We start from the raw sequence: 24,629 nt of genomic DNA on the forward strand, positions 1-24,629 counted from the left end.
AATGCTTTCTCTATGAGTGTTTTTTAATATGTATATAGTATGTACATACATACAGATGTATGTTTTTACTTAGTAATGATGATCTTCAAATTTTATTTATATTTATAATATATATGTATATGTTTATGTAGTTTATATAATTTAGTACATTTTAAAAATTCATCTATCAACCATAAGTAACTTATATAACTTCATAAGGTATTAGCTATGTGGTTGTATATTGTATATGCATTATGTATATAATATATATGTGTATATATATATATATGCGAACTGTCATATACAAAACCGAACACAATTTTACAAATGTTTTTGTGAGTATGTTTACATTGAGCCATTTGTTTCAAGTTGTATCTATCATAGCCTCATTATATGCTGTACTTACGAGACTAATCGTGATAATTGGCTAAATTTATTAATTTATAAAATTTTCTAAAATTTGCTAAAATATATGAGTGTTTTTACGTTAAAACAAACTTCATTTATTTATACAGTACCATTGTTATTGCCTACTTGGTTTGTTAAAGTTTTGCTTGGAGTTCAGTGCCTACGCACATGCAGGGACAAGTGGTCGGAACGGCTAAAAGAGCGCGTGCAGAGTTGGCAGCGAAAAGGCTTCACACCGGTATGCTTACGGTAGTGACGCGTCAACTCGTCCGATCGAGCAAATCGCCAAACACACCCTTCCCAGTCGCACACATATGGCTTCTCACCTATTGCAACCAAATAGGAGAAGAAACATAAAAACATAATAAATAAACAAAAAAAAAAAAGTATATTCAGACTGAATTATTTCAATTTTTACTTTCAAATGTTCAGTATAAAAAGGTGATCTATGGAATATTACCTGTATGGGTGCGTTTATGCGCCTTAAGATGGGAACTCTTTGTGTACACTTTATCACAACCCTCCGTGTCACATTTGTGCACTTTTCGATTTTTAGAGAGATCACTAAAGCCGATAGCATTCATACTTCCGTTTGGCTCCTCACATCGTCCAAACATGCTCCCACTTCCCCTCAAAACCATACTGCTGAATGCATTTTTACGACCGTCATTATTTGAAGGTGCTTGAAAGCTGGAATGCGAAAATGCTTGATTCATGCTATTAGTGGAAGCTGCTGAAGACATTATCTTCCATGGCGATATCGAATTAGAACTAGCAGAAGCCTGAGCCAGTTTGTTGCACGATGATGAGATATTTGATGGAGCGGACGGTAATATTGTATCGTTGGAACTCCAAAGTCTTGAGCTGAACGATGATGATCCTCTATCCGTTGAATGTTTATAAGAATTTTTGAAAAGGCTTAGAAAACTAAATTTCCGATCGTAGTCTTGTATTATAGTTCGTTGAGCTGCTGCGACAGCTGGATTGCAAAATGGTGTTTCCGCTGTGGATGAGAGTGTAGACGATGTGAAGGATTGCGTAATCATGTTTCCAGTGCTTCGGTGAGGTTGAGAAGATGCTTGATTAAAGCTTTGGTTGAAATTGCCGCTATTTATACTGATATTGCTGTTACTTGATAATGTGTTGGTTTTACTACTGCTAACCTCCTCTTTCATGCGCCGATATGGTAAGAAGAATGTTGATGATGCTAGAAGCGGAGGTATAGGGAATTTAGAAACCGCTGAGGAGAATGGTGATAAATACTGCCGAGTGGACTGCTGCAACTGAGTTGATGTAGTGAAGGAAGATGAGGAACTCGATGTGTATGAGGTGAAGCGATCCTGGTTATGATTTGGGCTGTAGCCATTACCACTTTTATTGCTTTTATTATTTCCACACGCCCTATTGAGTGAATATGTACTGTAAGTGCTATCTTTTCCATCATTGTGTTTACTTCCAAACAGTTTGTAGTTTGTTGATTGAGATCCTGAAATGACAAAAAGTTTACATTTGCATTAATTTTCCTTTTTTATCTTATTAAAGAAGAGCTGAGATTCAATCACGTATTTCGTGAAGTAGCAAAACAGATGATTGTCGAAATCAATATTTTACGTGACTACTTGAAAACTCAAATATGGTAATTGCACATTTTTTTCTAAAATTCCTTGTTTTTATTGCCTTTTAGAACGCGAAGAAAGGAAATTACTTCACCTACAAGGGCTAACATTTTTAAAGTTTAAAAAACATGTTGATAACCTCGCCCAACTCCCACATAACAGTTATTTAAAAAAAAAAAACTTCCAATGGGTAAATAACAGGAATGGATCATTACCGCAAGCAAAGGCGTAGGTAGTTGGGCACAAGAGACTATAATTTGCAGTGTAAATATATCTCAGTATTACTTAATCTATGCCAAGTTATCTTTCCCGTGCCAGTATGGTAGTACGTTACTTATTTCGTATATATCTGATTATATGGGAAGAATTATCTGTACCATATAATCCAATCGGTTTCTTTATCAATTTTGATTCTACTTGTAAGTCCTTTTTCTGCTAACATTTAGTTGAGCGACAGTTTATTGGCCCCCTTCCAACTTGAGTTTAGTCTATGTGCCTTTTACATAGATGATGCGTGGATGTCGCAATATTTTGTCAATCGCATCAAGCTTTAGAGAAAATCTGCGTACTTCAGCAGCAACATCTGTAGCAGGCAAGCTGATGATAGCGATGGAGGTAAAAATATTTGGAACTGATGGCAGTAAACGGGCGGTTAGTTGACTGGTACCATAAAAAGTGAATGTTGCCCCCGAGTAACTCGCTGTTGTTTTGCTCGATTAAAACATGGTGAAGCGCAGTAACGACATTAACCAAATAATAAAAATAAAAACAAACAAAACAAATCGGCATGGAAGCACGAAAAAGAAGTACAAATAAAAATGTGAAACACAAAAACGCGTCTTCAAGTGGCACACTCATAAAACCCATAAACTGCTCATTTGACTTGGCGTGTGAAATGGTTAGTAGCAGCACAAAGTTGGCAAGTGGGCAGGTGGGCAGGGAGATTGGGGTAACAGGTAGTCGTAAGTGGAGAGTGGCAAATGGCATACGGCATACGGCATCAGGCATCAAGTAAACGAGCTTCGAAGTAGTCAGGAAATGAAGCAACGCGCCACAAGTATGCATCGCACAAGTGAATGCATGCCGCTGGTGGCAAGTGTGGCAAACGCGCGAATGCTTCGACTGCCTTTCAACTGCGCTCAGCAATAATTATGATGAACTGAGTGAGTGTTTGTGGATGGGACGCAGATCGGCGGCATATTGATGCACAAGTGCGACAATGATGACCAAAACCGAAAAGACCAAAGGCCGGAACGAGTGCGGCATTGCGGCAAGTGCTGTTTGTGAAACATTCTACGAATGTACATGCACACGAAAACATACTTGTATGGATATTTGTAATGGGTGATTCACTGTATTGTCGATTGCCGAATGTCAAAAATGTGCAGAAAGAACATTCATAACTGCGCATGCGTTGTGGATCTTTAAAACATGATAAGAAATGTTTTGTGGGTCCAAATAGAAATAACCTTTTAGCTAATATATGACCAACGTTTTTGAGATGGAGCTCTTAACGTTGAGTACAAAATCACGCCGCTCTCAAGTTGGAGACAAATTTGAATTTTATTTGGAGAAGAGAGACTACAGAGGGTTCCTGTTATTTTATATTTATGTCCATGTATATAGTTGTATAAATTCAAGTAATTTCGATTGAAAAGTGGACATTTTTGTAAACTCAAAGTTCTATATTTATTTTAGCTCAAAAAATTGGGTGTGGATCACCCGTTCCAAAAGAGAGTTAGTAAATATACATACATGTGTGGTGTATATATTTGTACAAACATATTTTAGTGCATACAAGTGTTCATACAAAGTGATTCGTGCAACGCATTACGCGCTGCATAATATCTGCACACAGCTGCTATGTGTGAACGATGCAGTCGTTGCGGAAAAGTTGAAAAAACTGTGTAATAAATTACGAAAGTAGTTGATAGGGTTTAATGTGTGTTTGCTGTGCGATTGAAAATAATTGGCAGTTCGAAGCCGTTGCAACAAAATGTGAGCGCGATCGCGCAGACGCGTTAATTGTGAGCTCCGTTTCTGCTAGCCATGGCGTCTAAGCCACAGGCCTTCATGTTTTTATTCGATCATTGCACCTGGGTCTGAATCCATATGTACACGCACGTATATATGTATGTACATGACTACTTGACCTTTGAATAAGTACCTTGCCAACCAAACCAAAATTTGTATCCTTCAATCCTTAATGTATAAATCTATTTAACATATACATACATATGTATATGTATAATTACGAATTATTTAAAAAATGATCTCTGATCATACTTCGTTTTGTGTGTATGTACACATATGCACGCATACTCGTATACGTATTACATTAGTGTAATTAGCCAGCAGTGTTCACCTTAGAAATAACTTATATGTATACAAGTGCATATTCGCGGATTAACGCATCCTCAGTACAAGCATATATGTAATATATGTAAATGTGCACATATGTATCACAAATTTGCGATCAAACAAAATTGTTCCTCTTCACTTCACCTGCGTGTGTCTTATCATCATTTAACGAAGCGAAATCGTTGACAAGTGTGGAACTGAGCGCGTTGGCTGATACCGAAGTACATGTTAGCCTCCGTGGGAAAATGCTAAATCATGGACGCAGACATGCTCGAGGTGAAATGGTTTTCGTATTTGGGCGGACTGTCATCAATTTAAACTAGCAGTAAGTTATACAGCAGGTCTCATTTGTTTTACTTTACTAGCTGTATTTTCCTGGTGCTTTACCTTCATATGTACATGTGTGTGTCCATATGTACGGTTACGTTTGCATGAGGACGTAAGCGCCAAATATAGAAGCATATTCACAACAGCAAAAGTTGTGGATAAAATTGCAGGTTAATGCAGAAACACCACCTGCTCCTTATAGCTATGAATACATGTGTGAGTGTGTGTGGGCTTAAAATAGCTACCCAGCAAACGCTTTTGTTTAATATCAACCACAGTAAGAGTTTTTTTCATTTGGGAAACTAGAATCATTATTATTATTTTTCGAGCTTTTATGATTACAACCCTACTTAGTATTTTTGAAGAAGTTTTGTAGGGTGTTTTTTGTCCCCCCTGGTTTCGTATTTAGCAAGGAGTTCGCTACTGATTATATGAACCCTTATGTCGTAGAAGTGGATAACTGGCATTGTGGCCCTTCATAGGGGCTCGAAGGTTGAGCCTTCGGCATGTCATGAATTACCACCATTATTGGTTATAATAAGAAAATTACCAAATGGCAATTTTGGTTTAATCAAAGAACCGTAAAAAAGAAAACTCGAACGTGATTGCTCACTAGTCACTCACTAATAATGTTAGATCGAATCGGAACTTTTTTCTCATAGTTTTAGCGCACTGGCGACTTTTAGGTGAACAGATGTGTGTAGATTTTACATTTGATTGCCAAATATTGCAAATCCCTGATTTTCAGAAATGTTTGAACATACTGCCACATCCTGTATGATTATTCAAAAAAAAAAAACACGTTGTATATACCCGTATTCATGGCAAAACAAGCTTGATTTCTTCATTTGTTCGATTCCAAAGCCCAAGTTGTAAATCCCTAGTTGTTAAAAATAGGTGTTAAGATAACAAATAATTAGAAGTTTAAATTATATATTGCTCTTTCATATTTAACCGACTGTATCCGTATAGACATTTGTATGTTCGTAAATCGGCCAAATACAGTCATTTGTTGAATTTACCGACGGTGTCGGACTGCCAAAGCAACTAGGTGGAGTGTATAAATTTCCCATTGATGTGACCGATTGTCAACTTACGAATCGAGTCGATGTAGATATTACTTACATGTGTATACATTCGCTTGTTGCCATATGCATATATACATATACGTATATGTGTTATTATATACATATATGTGTATATAAATATGGGCTTTAATTACATATGTACACACATGGGTAGTAGTGCAGGCTTAACACTGTGAAATCAATCAATTAAGTCGTTTTTGCGCCATTCGGTTCCGTCGTTCGCTCCAAGCCTCCGGCCGGTATCTGATATTTACATAGAAAGTGATGAGCGAATCATTGAAGCAGCTCGCTAACAATTGTGTTTGCAACTTCTCTATTGGCCAATACAAGATCACCGTTGCCACTGATCTAGCAGTTTCACATTATTTACTGGGCGTTGTGGTTTTGGCCTATACCTACTAAGTGCGAGTGAATAGTGCGAATATTTAAAGCAACGAATAAACTATTTGTCTAGATTTGTTTTTTCTTTTTTTATCATACGCCCAATCAGTTTGGTTTATTATAAAGGACTGTTTTTACGACGTCGGTCACAGATCACCATAGAAATTTATACTTAAACACCAGCAAACAACATATATATAGACATAAGAAAGTTGATCAAGACACACGGAAATTGCTGAGCGAAGAAACTTTGACTAAAGAACAAAAAACTGCGGTTCCAAAGCTCCGTGGAACGGTGCAATGGCTGCATAAACTGTATAATAAAAAACGGAGAAGGCATCGGAATTATTTATATCAGTTTACGAAACAAGGAAAAATTAATGCTGTAATGAGGAATCCTTTCATCCATACACAGGACCGCAGGAATGTTACGTCATGTAACGGTTGGTGTTTTCTCAATTTGCTCACGCGATTGGGCTATCAATACGTTTATGGTAATAGTCCACATAATCTAAGCTAACTTCATATGTTCCAGTGTCCCAGCAGTGTCACTAAGTGCATGTAAGACGGATATCCGGAAATTGCAAACTTTAAGCATAAGCTGACCCACAAAAAGAGCAACAACTACATGTCATTGCAATTCATAATTGCTCTGCAAACCTCAAACAAATGAAAACAGATACAACGTCAGTATTCGTGTCCGATGTCTTGAACAAAAGTATGTGCATATGAAAGTGCAAATGTTGGCACTTTAGCAATCTATATATATATATTTATATATATGTATACATATATATAATGTAGACTAGTATTTGGTATTTGTGTATATGCACAAAAGCATGCAGAGCTTATTCGTAAGAATCAAAACTTGCCGCTAAATGTGCGATGGACCCTTGTGTGACTTTGACTGACAGATCGTGCGGCAGCTTGTCAATAGTTGCCACCTGCCGTTTAAGCAGCTTCGGCTTAGCTGACTCCTTTTAGTTGGCATGAGAGTAGTCAAACTCTTGTTTGGCCATATGGTTTCTTGAGGTCGATCAGTGACGAGTTGAAGGGATGAAGACGAGGTTTTTACAATAAAAACACATAATCGCACATATTGGCTTATATGCGTCCATATCAACCTAACACACTGGTTGATCACATGAACAACGTATGTATATTCATATATGTAAGTCTACATGTTAGCCTCCTTGCCAACTCATGGCCATACTGTGTTGCTGTGTATTTATTTTTATGTAATGGTCTTCGACTATCAAGCTCAGTGGATCACAAAGTCAAGCAGAATCAGAAATTGATCGAAACCGATTAACTACCGCTTAAACAATGGCAGCGGCTACCACCGTCCACTACTCAACGGCCACCAGCAACTTTCAGCACAGAATCTTGGAGGCAGTCTTTTTAGTGAATTCTTCTGCTTAGCATACGGAATGGCTTTTCAATGTATGCTGAATGCTGTCTGATTCAATAGCAACAACGACAAAAACAGTAGCGTTTTGCAATAAAAGTAAAACGCTAACATAAAGCAACCATCATTTAGGGAATTTCGCTTTCAACGGTTCGCTTTAAACAATAGTTTTGTTTATTTAGGTCTCTGGTGTAACCGATAAACAGTAAGATAGTGATTTTTATGTTTTTAGAATCGCAAACACTGCTGTACAACGAGGGAGCTGGTGCTGTCGACTGATTTGGTAGTCGTACATAAGAAAAATTGAACGAGCAAGTCAATCGACAAGAAACGATTTGAAATCGCTGAAAATCGATTAATTTTTACGTATGACATTGTACAAGACATTATCCGAAGTTGCTGATCTTGTTAAGTTTAACAAAAGCACAAAGTTGCCAAGACTATGGTAAATAGCTAAAGTGCATATGTGCATGAGTGCATGCCTATGGTAAAGGTAAACACACGTGCAAGAAATTATGAATCATATCGGTGCTAATTTTCTAACGGCCAAAACAACTTAAAACACGTTGATTCCTAGCCCAAGTGCCATTTTCAGAAAAACAAAGAAATGACAGAATATTCAAACATAAATGCTTTTGGAAGATGGTATTTTATAAGATCCACACCTAAAATATAAATAGAAGAAGCTGCATATCATTTATATAGTTATGATAATTCAATATCAAATTAAAGCAAGATTGTTTATGGTTTTTTTGGAAAATTCCACAAAACAAGCTTTCCTTCCAAAATGCTCTCAAAGATGCATACATATGTATGTAGATTTAAAATCTATCGGAGCTCTCTATTTCTCTCAAATCGTATACAAATCTTCGCCAATAATTTTCGGTTAGTTTTTCACTTTAATTAGCGCAGCTGTGTTTGAACCCACGCATTCTAAATAAGTTCATATAGTAAAATAATTTTTTTTTACTGCAATGTTAACATTTGATTGCAAATTAAGTAAGGAGGATGGTGTGGTCGGTAGGTATAGTGCGAATATGTGAAGCACTGAATTTATTTTTTCTATAGAATTGAATTTATTTATTTGCTTATACATGTTGTATCTACTGAATTGGTGGAGGTACGATAAATCTTCATAAAAAGATACTTAGAATCACCATCCGTGTACCAGATTCATTCCCATTCCTGTTCATAAATATACATATACTATGTTCCTATGTGTATGATCACATGCTTGCTTATGGTGTAGAATGTCCATGCCAAATAAGAAGACTCACTAACATATACAAATGCACACGTGCACAATTGGAGCATGGAAAATCATTGCAGAAGCCGAACAACATAATGTACGAACGAGTATGTACACAATATGGCCATCCCAGCGGCCAGAGTCAGTCGTTAGTCGATTTGCATACATTTTATTACATTATTGAAAGTTTTTACTTAACCACAATTAGTAACCTCCAAACGCCAATAACAATGACTCGCGCTACCATATTTCGCTTATTCGAGGCAAACAATACCCTACCCCACTCCGGGCACGGTAAAGGAGTCATCGTTAAGTGTCTGTTGTGAAAATAGTAAAACCAAACATAGAGTCTAAATGTCGAAGCTATGGTCTGTGCCGCGACCGAATAGTAGCAATTAAACATATGTACATTTGTGTAGGTATAGAAAAATATATACATACTACGGCACATTGCGACCCAGTAAGAGTTTTGTCTTGACTTAGACTTGCGTCTGCGTTTAGAACTATTATAATATAGCCTAATACTTTTCGCATTATCATTATTATTTGTTGTATTTCTTGTTAGAGAGCGAATTACGGTAAGTTTGTATAATATTATATATACTACTTAAGTTTTTAAAATGTGCACTAACCCTATATAATAATCCCAGAGATATGAATCTAAACTTGTGGCATATTACGATGACCTCGGAGTATCAAAACAAGAAAAATCAAATAACTTGACTCGCTTTAAAAACACGCTTTCTCTCCTCAGTATTTACTGGTAGACAGGGCATAATTTTATTCGGTTGATTCCTGAAAGGTGTCGCAAAGATTCTTTTCACTGTTATTTTTGCAACCAAGCCAATCCGTGCAATCAGCTGTGCTACATGTGAGGAGCACAATCATATTCATTAGAATGCTACTAGAAGTTTTTCCATATAGGATAGAAAGTTCTTATTCCCCATCCAATTCAGGCTTACAAATCATTATCAAAATACGACTTTCATATTATATTAAATTAATTAAAAGCTCAGTTACAGCTTTCTAATGTCAATATCCCCAAATTACTCTGCTACACGCTCTGACTTTTGAGCAACGGTGTACTTTGAGGAGTATTGACTTAACTGATTAACTCTGTAAGGCTAATAGTAGTTCCAGCTCATGTAAAAATTCTTTCAACAGTCCAACACACAGTGTTAGATAAATGCATAGGCCTGGTCGGAGATTTTCTGGTATACACGTACATACATATTGTACATACAGCCATATAATTAGTTTAATATTGGCACTATAACTTGTGTGACAGTAACACAAGTAGACATACAAATACATCTCTATACATATATATCTAAGTATAATTGCGAGTTCCAACAGTCAAATCAAGTTCGTAAATCCCTAATAACGTCAATACGGATGAGCTGATCACTGTTCAGCCAACGAATATTTTCTCAGGCAAGGACAGTTGAAGTTTGTTTGCGATGTGGTGCACACGAACATTGGAATAGAAAGTGAATTTTTCGTGAGCATGCCAAACTGTGAATCATGCTAATAGTGGCACGATACAGGTCATAGTAGTTTGTACGCTAAGTACGTATGTGTATGAATGGTTCTTCAATTTACATACATCCAAATGTGTGTGTGTTGGTTGTTGTTTACACTGTTAAGGTATCTCGCCGAGCTCATAATGATTCTGATTGAAAATTTGGTGAGCAGTGATGCGCTGATGCGATTTTTCCCATCACATCATTGACTGTGATCACATTGGTGCACTGCTAACGTATATTTCTAACACATTTGGGAATGCGATCGTTTAAGATGCTATGCCTCGATTTAAAGGAGGTCGAGTGTGAGAAGAAGTAGCTGATATCATGATGCATGTATATGTGTATAATACATACATACAAAGTATACAAATTTACCTACACATATGTATGTGCCAAGGTGGGAAGTGTTGAATGTGGTGCCAAAAAACCCTACTATGACAGTGTAATATACAGCAATTTCAGCGCTAGTATACATTCACTTAATTCGGTAACAAGTACAACTGTTGCACATTACCACACAACCGCGGACCTACCCATAGACATACCCACACATATGCAAGTGCGAATGTACATGCCCACACGTACCGTGTACCATGCTCCTCAATGCATCTACATGCATATACATATATGTACATATATGTGCTTGGGTGTATGCACTTCATACGGTACCATAAAACAACGGTTAGCGGATTGTGCTCATCTGCCAAGCTAGGAAAATGTGTGTTAGTATTTCGTAGGATGGCTTGGCATGGCACTAGTGGAATGGTAAAATCGTGGCGTAGTGGTGGCACGCTCGTCTTCAATTTTTCTTTGCCATTCGCCAACTTATTTGTTATTGCTATTGTTGTTGTTGGTACTGCTGTTCCTATTACTTTTGTTATGTAGTATGTGTGTACATGCAAAAGTAACGACGTTGTTTCGGTGTCTTCTGCTGGCGCGTTCGCCGCGTCTATGGCAAGCATCGCCGTCACCATCGCCGCGAGATGAGTAGTTGGCAAAAATGTTTGAATGCGATCACGAACTTGACCTTTCACATAACCTTTAAGGCAGTCATTCAGTCAAACCGCCGAAGAAGCAACAACAATCACAGAGACCCGAATCACATCAAGAAGAGCAGTATTAACAACAAAAACAAAAACGACAACAATTCTCCTCAAAAGAGCGTCAGCCTTAACACATCCTTTTTTTTATTATTTTCTATTTACTTATTAAATTTATCTTTTATATATTTTTTTGACTGCTTCGCCCGCGTTTTTCTCAACTACTGATGCTTTGATGTTAACGCTGCTGCTGCTGCTGCAGCCGCCGCTGCCCTCATTGTTCTGTCAAAGTTCCGCGGCTGCATTACCGGATGCGACTAAGCGAGCGAGCGTATAGGAGCGCTGCGCTTTGATAGCTAACAACTTTTGAATAGTTCGAGTGTGCAAAACGGGAATTCCGTGTCTGACCAAACACAATACTCGCACTTAGTCGCATCATTGGGAATCATATCACAAACATTTGACGAAAGGGGCAAGGACGTAATGGAAATCAAGGTGGGGACACATTGCTGTAAACATGGGCTTGGTGGCAAAAACAATTTGAAAAAGTCACAAAAAAGAACTTCCGAAAAACGAAGCGATTCTCACCAGCCCAAGCTGTTCACTTCTGAAAATTATGACAAAATGCTGCATCTTCGTTTCATAGTGCGGTTGCCGTTGGCGCGTTCGATTTTCTGTTTATTAGTTGTGCACATTTTTTGTTTAACCAATGGGATTGCAAAAATCGGCTGCATGTGACTTTTTGACGTGTACTTCATCAAACTTTTTCAGATGCCGCCTAATAGTTTACCTAACATTGTTACATTTGTATTTTTTAAAGTTCAACCTGATATCTGTTCAAAAGCGTAATTGAAATGTAGCATTCAGGAATATTTACATAAGTACTTTCATAAAGTCTAACTTCTTAATTCAATTTGTGATCTTTGCCACATATTTGGACATAAACTTATCTGTACATATATGTATATGCTTGTGGCACCGTAAGCATTGTCTGAAGCTGAATTATGGGTTATATGTGCTTTTGAATTTGTGGTCACTCGAAAGAGTAGCTATGTCAAGTTAAGAAAAAATTAAACACTACACTATGGCACTTAAATATAAGCTATAATATAATGTCCATTTAAAAAAAATTAAATTCGCAATAAATTTCTTTCAAGCAGCGGCATGCTCAAATTCATGAGAGGATATGTGTATTGTATGTGAGTTTAATTGAATTACATTTTTTACAATTTGTATAACTAAATTTATGTGCTATATATTGAATTGTATTAGTCAAGAAGTAGAAGCCAAGCGCGTTTACTGGGGGACCTGTCAAAGCCTGCAATTAATGAAATCGTGTGGCGACACCAATGACACCGACTACGGCTGCTACACATCTAATTGACAGTTGGAAGCTACGTGCATTTACCTTGCGGACTCCTTGGCGTCCAATCAAATGAAATATTTCGCCGTTAGTTGTATATTGTCATAGTAAGGGCACTTCAGGACTAGTGGACTGACTCGCATTGTGGATTTTTAACAAAGCTATACCATAGGGTAATCAACTGAACCACAATGTTATTAATTTATCGATTTAAAAACATATCGCTTGCCTTTTTCGAAGCACCAACCTTATTTTTGAACCTCCAATTAAAGAAGCTATTTCTTTTGGGCGAAAAACAGTTCCGTTTATTTTAACGTTTTAACACTATTTACTACATTTCACCAAATTGACCTAAGCCTTAATGAATTTAAATGCTGCTGGGTGTAAATGCCTTCAATTTCAGTCATTATAATTAGGCAAATGGGCTCTAAATTGTTCGTAGAGCGTTCGTAGGGTCGTTCTAATACACACATATGTGGAATCTTTACGCATATACAAGTGTGTTCACTTTTGGCTCAGACTATTGAAGGTTTCAAGGTTTTTTCAGAGTTTCTAAATTATATACAAGTAAATACAGTATTGTGAAAAATCTAACTCACAGCGAAGTCTTAAAATCTCACAAACAGCCGACTTAATGTATGTAGATAGCAAACATATTATACCACCAAACAATAATTTAAAGCAACTTGTTCTATGTAAGCTAATTGTGTAATTGCACTAATTGTGTCATTACACTTTTGAGTAATCGCTAATGGAGACACAATTACATAATCTCTAAAATCCGTTCTGAATCTCTATACATGGAAAACAAATGAACTACTCGATTAGCAGACATACTTGTATCGCCTCATTTTACCTTTCTGCCAATTCGATATGATATTAAATATATCTTTCTCTAGTTCCCCTGGGATTATTATCGAAATCTGCTTGGAATAAAGCTAGTAAGGTGGATATTTGAAATCACTAATGATTTGTGTCATATGACTGCTAATTTAATTCACCATACCGTACATGTTTATGTGTGTATATTTTTAATACGTGTAAAAAATGCTCCTCTTGACAAAATTAATGATGCCTTAGCTTAGTCGCGTTAATTATTTAATATCTTTTTAACATTCATGAATTTTGAAATGAAAGCATATACCACAAGTGTCGGGCGCCTTAGTGGTCATCACAGTTAGACGTGGATGTGCTACAAAAAAAGTAATTGCTGCTTTACGGTATCTTGGCATATTTTAAACGCTTGCGGATCTGTATGGCCATTGGCAGCAGTTTGGTAATTATTAATGACTATCGCCAAAGACAATCATTGTGTTATCGGAGATGATGCCACTATAACCAAAAAAAATTAGTCGCTACGTAGCAACAACCATTAACTTATGTGGGTATGTTATACGTATACGATACCATAGTCAGAAAATGCTGATTTAAAAAACTTAGAAAATTTCCCGAAGACAAATTAAACTCTGAGAAACTAACAATGTATAAAAAGCACTTCTTACCAAGCAAGTCAAGACTGGGTAAACGCAGTGTCTATTTCAAATACGTCTATCATGGCGTATGTACGACTTTTCAGAAATATTCGCCCATGTTAGTTTATTTGTTTGGTACAAATCACATTGTTTATAATTTAATTAATTTTTACTTTAAAATTTTCTCTTTTCTCGTGTTTGTTTATTTCTTACCTTGTACGGAACGTAAGCTAAGGTCAACTGGTTCCATTTGAACGGGAGGTCCCTCTGCCTGTAATGATAACGAAATTTATCTTAAATGAATTTAAAAAAATACTTACAAACTTTTATAAATTATATGTATAATATAGAGCGTAAATAATTTACGAAAAATTATATGGCGGATTTTCACTTTAAATGTGATAGATCTTCATCGCAGAATCATCAACTGAGTGTCTGTATATCTCTAAAAAAAAATTCCGATTTTTTAGTCGCACTCCCAATTTGTTGTTTCCCATTTTAATCAAGTAACAAAGCTTTCATGCCCACATACACGTGATATGTTACGCAGTTAATTCCGAGCGTTTGAATTCACTGCCTTTGTCTTTAATTTTTGTGGTGCTCAAACACAAAAGTGCCAGTGGGAAATAAAAACAAAATGCAATGAACATCTCTGAAGTTGTAACGAAAATTATTAAAATGTCAACCGAGTGTACTTGAGTAGGCGATCCTAACAGCATGTGGTTGAAGCTAGCGTGATCTCTGCATCCCCATACATATCTACATGCATATTTCTATGTACAATTGTTATGACTGTATGTGGAACGACCCTGCAGGGACAAAAATCTTGCAAATCTTATATTAAATGTACGAACTGTTCTGTTGGAAAAATCACGTTGACCTACACTGCAAACGGTTCTACAAGTGAGCGATCCGTTCTTAACTTAGTGGTGAACAAGAGCCGAGGGAAATGGAAGCGCGATATAAGGATCGACCCATGCGGGTGCTAATTACGAAATTTGACGATTTAATTTAGATCTTTATTTGCATATTTTCCATTTAAAATTCAAAGACATTCTTACCTAATCGCTGGTTGTGCAGAAAGCGCTTTCGTAAATGCTAAGCAGAACAGATGATGAAATTAACTAGCTAGTATAAGCTGAGCAGGTTTGCGGTCTCTTTCAATAGACGATGGCCAAAGTGCGATTGGCGTTTAATATATTTTATTATTTCACATGATTGCTGTGTGTTGACAAATAAACCCAGGTGATTTATAGTAGCAATTGCATTGAGTTACTGGATTGCATACGAGGGAGAGTACCCCGCACATGAACCGGACCGGCAGATTGCTTACATACTTGTATGTACGTAGGTATGTATGTGTATGAGTGCGTGTTTGCGAAAACACACAGAATAGTTAGCACATCAATGTCGGAAAGTGGAATATCGAAAAGAAGGAGATTACGCACTCTCGCTTCAAGCATTTACCACATCGCGAGCAACTAGCATACATAGTTTTCTAATTTGCCATAAATTATCGCTTTTAACCGAGCAATTCGAATCAATTTGTCGTTATTAATCGGCAAAGTAATTTCAGCATTGTAAAGAAAAATGATTGGACTCACTGCTTTGAGTCGATCGTCGTCTGCAGGTACTGCGAGAAGTGGCTAAACTGTTCACATAAGCGGCTAATGACATACCATAGTGATAGGCTCGGTGAAAAGAACACACCTAGTCTTAAATATTTGCACACATCTTAGTTTAGGTAATCTGCGTGTTGTAATCTCAGGTTTAGTGTGGTAAAGCAATTCGTAGAGTTTAGATTGGCTGTGACAATTAGGTTTCTCGGTAATAACGGTAACTTTTATTCGGGAAAATCAAAATATGAACCCCTGACTCTAACTGTTATATTGCAATTATTGACCAACGGGGGGAGCAAAGCAGAGGTGCCAGGCCTAGGTAATCACCACCTAAAAAGTTGGCTGCATGTTAAAGATAAAAGTATGAATAAAAATATACTCACCTCCTTCGCTGGCAGAGGGTCAGGTCCCAGGCCATTCTGAAAAGAAATGTAGGCATTAGCTTGCAAACTCTTGGATATGGTAAAAACAGAAGTTAAATACAAATGCAATGTGTGTACAGGTGTAGAAAAGAGTATGTGAAACCCGGATGTTGGCTAAATAATACTTATCATTAGAAGTCAAATTCAAATCGCCAAATTGTAATTATAGGAAATATATGATGAGAGTTAACCAAGCATTTATCGGGTTTACGCTTGACTATGCGAGCGAAGAGGAAATGGACGGCGTGTAAGGATAAAACTGCTGCTAAGCGTTATGCTTGAACACTCCTTCTATAGGAGCCTCACATCATTAATCTATGGTAAACAGTAGCGCTTGGACCATTGCAAATGGCAACCCAAATCACATCAATAAACTTGAAGCCTGCTCACTCATATACACATACATACATTTCTATAGGAATAGCTGCGTACAATGTTTCATATAGGTATTACAGACATACATACATATGTACATAAATTGCAACAGAAGTGGCATAAGATGCATGTAAATCTGGTTAATCTGAATATAGAATAACAGTGTGCATTTAGCAAAAATATTCATACATAAATGAAAAATCATTGAAATATTCAAAAATGCAGTGGTACCGTTATACAATTATCTACCTATTAACCAATTAGAAGGCAGGACACGGCAGTGACCTCTTGAATTTGGCGACAATGAATAGAACTTTTGTAGTCCTAACTATAGATCGATTCAAGACATTTATGGAAGCAATTTTGTTAGTTGGAGCAACCACTGTGTCTCAAGTTTGAAGATAAAGACGGACGGATTGATTTTAGGTGGTGTAAACCAGGGTTAGTTGAGCAAACTGAAGTTGCAAATCCCTTAAAAAAAAAGAAGTAGTTCATTAGGTCCACAAGGAGGTATGGGAGGAGGTGGTGATCTAATGCGTGGCTATTCATCGAGTTCTTATATCTTTGAACACTGTTCTCCTTCGTAAGCTTTCGCGCATGTGCATTTGTTGGTATTTTTATTATTTCCATGTGGATATTTATGCTTGCATGCTACCGAAGAGTTAAGTGCCAATGTGGCATCGTACGCTCAAATATTCCTGTTCCTCACAACTAATCGTTGCAAATTGCCTCTTTGTGATTTAAGACTTTTACCAATAAAATTTTAATGACAACATTTAGCCAAGTTAAGCAAATGTAGAAGGCTCGTTTGGTATATCTTCTACCACATTTGCATTTAAACTGTGGACAAGCGCGCTTCGAACGCGAATTTGCTGCTACTGTGCAACATTAGGCGCAGCAGTAACTATAAAATCCATTTTCATGGATGTTTTAAGAGGAGAACTTGTAATGAAAGAAGCGAAAGAACAATGTGCGCATACACGTTTAATTTAATTTAATTCTAAAGCGTTTCGAATGATGGAAATCGAATTTTTCGACTGAGTATGAAATTAAGGATTAGTTAAGGGTGAGCGTATGTATGTATGTAGCACATACGTCTGCAAGTTTATATATAAATCTCGGTATAACTGCGGTAGACTTCTCAGGATTATTCAACACTCCAACGGAGGTATTGGACCTTCCGAATTGTGGTTTGAGTCTCAGCGAGCGCCTACCGAAATTTCCGAAGCAGACCGCTCACCGTTGTCTCGGACCAGTATAGGGCCTTGAAAATTACAAATTCAAATTAGTGAGTTTTGTGTGCTCATTAAGCATACTTTTTTTTGGCTTAAGAACTTGTTGTCTAATGCATTAAGCATTGATACTCAGACGGCCCCCAAAACGTCGGTAAAATTTATGGAATAATATTTTATAAACTCGAAATGAACGTTTGTGTGTATCAGAATTAGAAATGTTCTCTGTTGCCCCTTGGGCACGGGTGAAAAGGTGCAAATTCGTTTATGAGTCGCGCAATCATTCAACAAATTCTTCGGGCTCAGTCACCTGTGATCACTTTGCACATCTATTTTGAAGATCTTAAGAACGCCGACTGACTCTAAGGGGTAAATAGGTAAACATGAAGCTAGGATAGAAGCTAATAAACATATGTTGAGTAATAAGTACCGCTTTTCTGAGAAAACATGATTTATTCAAATATTAATTGCCCAATAAATAAATAAATAAAATAATTGCAAAAGCTCTAATAAACAAAATAAGGAATCAACTGAGTCAATAAAGCTGACAATTTTACAAATAATTCGTTTAAAAATAATATGGAAACGCAAACATTGTACGAGTATATGTGTGTGTGTGTGTTGCCAGAACTGTAGCAAGACAATGCTGATGTTGTTTATGTCAGTAGTGATCACTGAATGGTCGTATAAAAGCGATTTTCAGATGTCTAGTATGACATTTGTTAAATAAAATGATCATGCTGCTTGTATATTCCATCTGTCAACAGTGGCCAGCGGCTGTCTTCAGTGGGAATCTCTATAATAATTGGTGTAGTTAATCTGTGCAAAGTGCCAGCAGCTGTCAGTGCAACATAAGGCGCTGCCACTTTAAGTTCAAATCGGTGTTGATCCAAATGCCAATTGAATCGCTGCGAATTAAATGGAATCACACGGAGTGATAAGCTTTTTAAACTATAGTCGACCGCTGTGAGATTTATGGGAACGATTTTTAGCCGCAAGTGGCATTCCAATGGGCACTATTAACGTACCATGTGCTAAAAATCGAGCAGCCTCTTAGCGGTGTCAAGCACAGACAAACGGACGACCATGCGATCAAGCAACTAACCAAGCAGCAAGCTAACAAACTAACATGCCGGTTAAACTTCCAAATAGTCTTTCAAATTGGCTGCCAGTTATGTATGTATGTATATGAGAGAGTCGTACTAGTTAACAGCGCAACAGCTCAACCGCTCAACAGCACAGCTGCTGCACTTGATATTCAACGCTAAGCCAAATAAAGCGAAAGAGGGCAACACATCTTGTGGTGCATACGACGCATAAGCACACATGCAACTTAAGCTACATTACCCCACATGTGCGGCAACGAACACGGTGTCAAAGTGTTAACGTCCAACGTAGTAAACAATGACACTCCATCGATCACAAATCAAGAACCAGCTAACATCAACGGCAGGAATAACCTTACGAGTCAAACGACTGAAAGCGGTCACTGCGAATGCGACGCACACTCGCATGCACCTACATATATACTCAACCATATCTATCTTTCTATGTTTGTTTGTACGAACAGAATGTTGCTAAACTTTTTTTTGTTTATGAGAAGTCGTTAGCGGGGCGCATAATTGAAATTAGCGAGTTGCCTAAAACGAGTGTAATGAGAAGAAGGATTTGAAAATGTCCAAGTATATAAATATGTATGTGCATATTCGACCTCTTTAACATCCCATTTCGTTTTTGTCCCATTTCGTTTTTGAAAATTGAAAATATCCATACTAACTTTGATTTACCCCCAAGAAAGCAATACTGCTCCTTCGATACATTCCAAACCTTAAGCTGTTTCTCATAGCTATTGAGATTCTTTATATAGAGATATATCTAGATTTAGATCTATACATACTTAGGAAGGGAGGGAAGATACTAAAGGGATCAGCAATCGTTTGCAACATGGAGAGTACTAAATAGTAGGAGCTCTTAACGTTAGCGATATAATCAGAAAGCGTTGCCACGTTGTTGTATATAAGAATATATGTAACATAACCTCTTGGTGGCTGAATAGTTGATGTATTGGTAAAAGTAGGGAACCAAATAGATATCAGGCTGATATCGATTGATTTGATTTCATCTCATCAATGTAGGTCAAAGTTTCTGCTAGATTAGGACTAATTAACTAATGAAAACTATCAGTTACAGTACAGCCGAAAATGCCTGTAAGGACCTTACATTAACTGCCGAGTAGCAAACGTCATTAAAACTTTTATATTGACCGCTGTGATACTCGAACAAGACTTCCTCGACCGTCTAATGCCCAAACTACTGTGATATAAACTTTTGTGTAGTAGATATTGGGCAGAATGCACTTGTCAGTGATGTGTGTCTATAAATGTATGTTTCTGATTTGAATACTAAAGAATAGGCAGTTTTTAACGCAGAAGTACCACGTCTAAACACGCTCTGATAACAAAGTCGACGTTACCTTGGAATGATATGCAAGTTTCATGCGTTGGCTACTTGTGACCTACAGGCTTTTTTGTTCTCTTTGTTGGCTACGGCTACCCACAAACACCAAGAAGAATCATTTGTACTTTTAAATAATTGTTATAATTTCTTATTTTATTTTGTATTTTCACCTCATTATATTTCGAGTAGTGTACACTTGATGGACTTCTTGACATAAGTGCCATGTTAAGCAATGAGTCGGAGCTCTGATGAAAAGATCGACAGGAGGACAGGCGTTTGCAAGTGAACAGAAACAGTGGCACTAGAGCTATCGTGATTCCATTCGGTTCGGTCGGTAGGTATTTGTTTGTACTCCCGTATGCGTAAGCGTATATAAGGAGGGTACAGTAAGTGTTGATGTTTGCATAAAGATAGGCGTGTGGACAAGAAAAGACAACGCATAAGTGTGGGCTTCATTATAACTCAGATACTATACTATTGTATACTATGTGTTGACTTTTACTCACCATTTGGGTGAAATCAAATTTTATTTAATATTTTTTACTTTTTTCTTGGCCAACAGCCTCACGGCCTAATGCTAGCTATATAAAATTTATATATGTAAGAACGAGAGCGTTCTACTGAGAATATAGCATCACCGCACATAGCGCCACTATCGCAAGAGAACTATATATACAGTGACTATTGTTTTGCGAACGCCAAATACTATGAAAATGGGACCTCGAATGATAAAATGACAATAATTACGATCACTTATTGGCAGCCCGATGATTCCTTATAAAATATTGAGCATGAGAAAGCTGTCGGCGCGACAACCTGCGCAACATGAGACCACTTCAGATCAGTGTTTGAGACTGCTACGAAGAAGGCAAAACCTGTTACATCCGCAGGAAGGCTAATGAACGTCGTTTTCTGGAACCTACCAGTTGTGTTCTACAACGTTCAACTATATCATCGCAAAAAGGTCACAGAACTTTCCACCCTCATATGTAAACAGTTATGCTACTTTGGTGTGTTTACACATCGTTAAGATGTTAACTTAGAAAAGCCACTGGTTGATTGGTAGAGGATTGAGGTGATCGGTTAAACGAGAAGTTTGAAACTTTGTTAGCAGTAAAGTAGGGCCGTGGAGCGCCTAAGCGTCTATACACATATAGGGGTGGACGCTCATACGTAGTCTTCCTTAGGATGGGGAGGGTGCTTTGACTTAACTTTTGGTGGTTTTATTTTATTACCGTTGTAATTTTATTAATAATTGAGAGGTTTTGTTTTGATAATATTTCAATAGGTATGCAAGTATGATTTGTTGAAAGGAAGGAGGATACGTACCATGAAAACCATTAAATAGTAAAACAGCTTACAAAACAAATAACCGTCATGCGTCGCTATTGCCGCAGCTACTTGCGCGATGTTGACGTCAATGTTGCAAATGTTTTCGAGTGCTTTGGATATGTGCGAGCGTGTGTGCGTATGCGTTTTAGCGAGTGCAGGTGCGTGCGTATGTGCAAGCCGCTATATCGACCCATGCTATACCGCACACACACACATGCACACATGCGCACATATGCGGACAGAGCGCCGCGTAGAAATGCAATGACACCTGTTGATGATTGTTGCTGTTTTTTTTTCGTTGTTGTTATATTATTGTTGTTGCTGTTATTGTTTAGCCAGTAGTGCTTTGTCTTAACCACAATTATTACTAGCAAATGTCTGCAATAAGGAATTCAAGCAAAACTGGCACAATTGATGCAGTGGCGCACGCTTGATGCATTGTGCAAATGCTCGCGGCTTGTGCAAGACGGCGGGATGCACAAGCCTCACAGGGGAGCAGGCGATGCTTACGGTGCGTGACGCGACGTGCTGCGAGCAATAATCAAGCGGCCGGTGTCGTCTCTAAGGCTCATAAACGAAAAATTTACGATGCAGAAAGAGTTGAAAGAGTTTACACCACTCGAACGCTTACGGCGCAATTCGAACGCGTTCGTTGAACAAGAAATCCGCAAATGAATATATGAAATTGACGTATTTTATAACGTTTCATTTAGGTACACTCAGGTAAGTGCTGGCTACGCGTTTGGTGTGTTGCTATACAAACATACATAGACTCGTAAGTATTCGATCATTTAAATCACACTTATGCATACTACTCGTACTGTTTTTCATAACGTCATATTTTTAATCACTGAAATTGCATATCCGTCATTAACTATTGTTTAATACCCACATATGTACAAGTATTTATGGAAGCGCTCGAGTGCTGTTTAGAACCTAGCCGATCATGCTATGCTTGCGCGCTTGCGAGTATGCACATGTGTATGTGCACGTGTGAATTGAAAAAACAAAAAAAATACGCAAGTAGAGTGGAGGAGTCCGTCGCATTGCGTTGATAGAAGAATGGTAGCACCTACCTACCGCGATGACGATTTAAGTGCTCAACTAGCGGTGTAGTTGATTGAAACGCAGTTGAAATAGCTTATGTCGGGTTGTCACGGCTCGGTGGCTAACACTTACTCGTATTATTGCAGGTTGGGTGCGCTGATGTGTTTTTATCATTTTTCGGAATTTAAATTGTGAGCAATTGGCTTTGATTGGCACCACCCATGACTGTGCAACGGCATACCATGTCTATTTGCTGCCACACCAGATCAAGTGTCTACGCCTTTAGAAATTTCGGATGCAACTAAGCGGTGCGCACATTAGGGAGGTTGGTAGCCTTAAGTATCTTTACTGTTTGGTTCCTAATACTTGTATAAGAGCCTCAGTAAATCAAATTTTATGTGCAACTTATGATAACAGTTATGAAGCGTCTTTTGAAAACATTATTGTAATATTGTAAATTTAATTTATTAATTAATTTTGGCTTAACTCTGAATCATCTTAAAGATGCTTTTAAAATTTAATATAGATTTAAAAAGTATAAAAAACGACCCTTTAGCATGATTGCTAATTATTTTTCACAGTATTTGTACAGATTTTAACATTTTTAAAGCTCCTTATGTAATCTTTGACATTTCAAATGCCCCAGAGATCGTAAAGAGAATTCATGTATGACACTCTAGTGGAATTGAAATTGCCATATTGCCCCACCCTTGAAATAGAGGCTCTGAATTCTTCACTCAATACAGGCGCGCCAAAATGTGTGAAAACACCCATACAAGTGTACAAGCATGGGTAGATAGCAACGTGGGTGTACGCGCGGATGATCAAATGCTAGCGACGGCAATTTCGATGACATACAAAATGTTTTTTATTATTATGAATGTACTGAATATACAAGTACGTGCTATAGAATATAATATAAACAACACACTTTGACTCGTACAATAATGTGGTTCACACAGTTCCTTCGATTTGAACAAAATTTCGATTTAATCTTCAATCTAGGAAGAGAAAAGAGATCTCCGATTTTTGTATAAACGCTAAATACATAAACGACAACTTAGCCGCATTTGAGAAAAGTATAGTGCCGCTATTTGTTTCGAGAATCGTGTGCACATTAGTGAATCTTAAACCTATTTATCAAATGAAATGAAAAATTTAGTAAAATTTATAGAAATTTCAAAGAGATATGCACAAGGATTCTTTATTACCCAAAGACGAAGGATATACATATACAAGCATAGGCGAGCAGTTAGCATGAAATATGCGGAAATATGCTAAACATTCTCATTATTACACAATTTTTTGGAACCACAATTAGATAAACACAAATCAATTGGTCATAACTCTATTCCATGCTCGGTGCGATTGTTGCACGTGTTAACAACCGGTATGAGATTAGCAAATGCTTTTTGCGCCACAATCGAATCACGGTTTAGCGCGACGAAAGTTGTAAACAACACACTTCAATTAGCCGGCGTCGATCACAACATGCTTCTGCCGTATTTGTTGATTTAAGCGCGCGAACGTCACATCGACTTGCAGAAAAATATCGAACTGGACGCCTCGAATGCGCTTACATCGCAGCCGGGGCCATGAATTGGAAACGGCAACGCCAGCGATCGCTGCTGTATGAAGAGCTAGCCAAGTTCCCCACACCCTCATGGCACAAGCAATACACCGCCACGCACACACATACATGTTGCATACCGCGCAGCAAGAAAGGTAAATACGAAAATTTACATCAAACTCACCACACTACCTGTCGGCATGACGGCGTGTCGGCTGTGCATTTAATGTGGGAGCACATCTTTTTCAACTCTTGTTGTTGCTGCATCATGTTTTTGTTGTCATTTTGGTTTAATCATAAATATGTAAGTATATACTTACATAGGTGTTACGTTTATACATATATGCGAATACGAAT

At 37.6% G+C, this 24,629-nt stretch overlaps 1 protein-coding gene across 4 annotated transcripts; it reads right to left on the minus strand.

Annotated features, from left to right (window-relative positions):
- Window positions 1–61: 61 nt before the first annotated feature.
- On the minus strand, window positions 62–24,256 carry LOC106617497 (Krueppel-like factor 7). 4 transcript variants are annotated; one of them, XM_036374320.2, is made up of 6 exons: window positions 24,000–24,256; window positions 21,653–22,505; window positions 16,221–16,256; window positions 14,432–14,489; window positions 848–1,873; window positions 62–713 (listed from the first exon to the last, which is right to left on the minus strand). In XM_036374320.2, the coding sequence occupies exons 2-6, from the start codon at window positions 21,662–21,664 to the stop codon at window positions 541–543; spliced, it is 1,305 nt and encodes a 434-aa protein (XP_036230213.1). In that variant the 5' UTR covers window positions 21,665–22,505; window positions 24,000–24,256; the 3' UTR covers window positions 62–540. The 4 variants fall into 4 exon arrangements, with proteins under 4 accessions (XP_036230213.1, XP_069965098.1, XP_036230210.1 ...); XM_070108997.1 differs by having other exon boundaries at window positions 21,653–22,408; window positions 23,914–24,256; XM_036374317.2 differs by having other exon boundaries at window positions 23,914–24,256.
- Between the last annotated feature and the right edge of the window lie 373 nt (window positions 24,257–24,629).

Source organism: Bactrocera oleae, chromosome 4 (genome assembly GCF_042242935.1).
Source record: "Bactrocera oleae isolate idBacOlea1 chromosome 4, idBacOlea1, whole genome shotgun sequence".
NCBI classification, from domain to species: Eukaryota; Metazoa; Arthropoda; class Insecta; order Diptera; family Tephritidae; genus Bactrocera; species Bactrocera oleae.

Bases quoted from the DNA above. Each gene is read 5' to 3' on its own strand.
- LOC106617497 (XM_036374316.2), bottom strand. From the start codon at position 23,961: ATGCTAACTGCTCGCCTATGCTTGTATATGTATATCCTTCGTCTTTGG. The intron at 1,874-14,431 runs GTAAGAAATAAA...TTGTCATTTCAG, and splicing joins TAGCTTACGTTCCGTACAAG to GATCTCAATCAACAAACTAC. The intron at 714-847 runs GTAATATTCCAT...TGGTTGCAATAG, and splicing joins GCATAAACGCACCCATACAG to GTGAGAAGCCATATGTGTGC.